General features: G+C 68.7%; 1 protein-coding gene across 3 annotated transcripts in view; it reads right to left on the bottom strand.

Moving 5' to 3' along the window:
* Positions 1–6: 6 nt before the first annotated feature.
* The window catches only part of TECPR1 (tectonin beta-propeller repeat containing 1), a 28271-nt gene continuing 27261 nt past the window's right edge, over positions 7–1016 (bottom strand). For all 3 annotated transcript variants that reach the window (XM_005879409.1, XM_005879408.1, XM_005879410.1), the window contains exons 23-25: positions 830–936; positions 572–691; positions 7–371 (exon numbers count right to left, since the gene is read on the bottom strand). In XM_005879409.1, the coding sequence (XP_005879471.1) occupies positions 222–371; positions 572–691; positions 830–936 (377 nt within the window). In that variant the 3' untranslated portion in view covers positions 7–221. The remainder of the gene's footprint in view (positions 372–571; positions 692–829; positions 937–1016) is intronic.

The following is a 1016-nucleotide window of genomic DNA, read 5'->3' as shown; positions in this document are numbered from 1 at the left end:
CACTCCACACCAGCGCCCTCCTTGCTGACAGGGACAGTGTGGGGAACGTCCACCAGGCTTCACATTTCTGGGCTGTTTCTGGTGCCCGAGCTGTGACCTCAGGCCAGGTCCCCGCAAGCCACGCCAGGACCCGCCTTTCAGCGCAGAGTGGCTCACTCCGGGGGAAGGCTCATGGTCGCGCTGATTCTTCAGACAGAACCCACCAGGCGAGGGAGGCGGCCTCAGCAGCAGACGGGGCCCTCGGCCTCCTGCAGGGCACCGGCCACACTCGAGGGCCCGCTGGGGAGGCCCTGCTCGCCAGCTGTCTCCTGGGATGCGCTCCTGGGGGCCCTGGTGGCATTGGCCCGGATGGAGATGTGGTCCCAGCCCCCCTGAAGGAGAGAGCTGCGTCACCAGGGCCGCAGGGGGTCACGGGGCAGGGGCCCTCCTTCCAGACGGCTGGGGCCCAAGGACTCCTGAGGGAATGCCCGGGTCTCCCACCAACCCCAGGCCAGGCCCCAGCCCGTCGGGGAGCACGTACAACGTGACCAGGCAGCCCTGGCCCAGCAGCCATCCCCGCGGGCTCGCTCACCCCGATGCCGTAGTCCCAGCCCTGCCCCTTGGGCTCCAGAGGCTGCACGCCTGTGCGGTGACACACGGTTCCCTGGCTCAGGCTGTGGCTGCCCTGGACTTTGTTGGCGATGACCCAGACCTGGAACACAGACCTGTTGAAGGCCCAGCCCTGGCTGTGGTGGCACCGTGGGGACGGCAGTAGGGAGACCAGAGCAGGCACCCGAGCCCCTCGGTCCCCAACCCCAGAGCGAGCATCAGCCTGTCCTGAGCCTCCGACCTGGTCCAGGGGCCCCACGGACACTCGGCGCACATTGTTGGACACGTGCTCCCAGCTGGAGCCCTGCGGGTAGCTGGGCGTGACCCCCTGGCGGTACCACAGGTTCCCTGGGGAGAGAAGGTGTGACCCACGGTGAGGCCCAGGGCGTTGGGACCCACCGCAGGGTCTGCGAAGCCAGTGGTCTGAC

Source organism: Myotis brandtii, unplaced genomic scaffold (assembly GCF_000412655.1).
Source record: "Myotis brandtii unplaced genomic scaffold, ASM41265v1 scaffold6, whole genome shotgun sequence".
NCBI lineage: Eukaryota > Metazoa > Chordata > Mammalia > Chiroptera > Vespertilionidae > Myotis > Myotis brandtii.
Note: the sequence above shows the minus strand (reverse complement) of the source record. Positions and strands in the feature narration are given on the sequence as shown.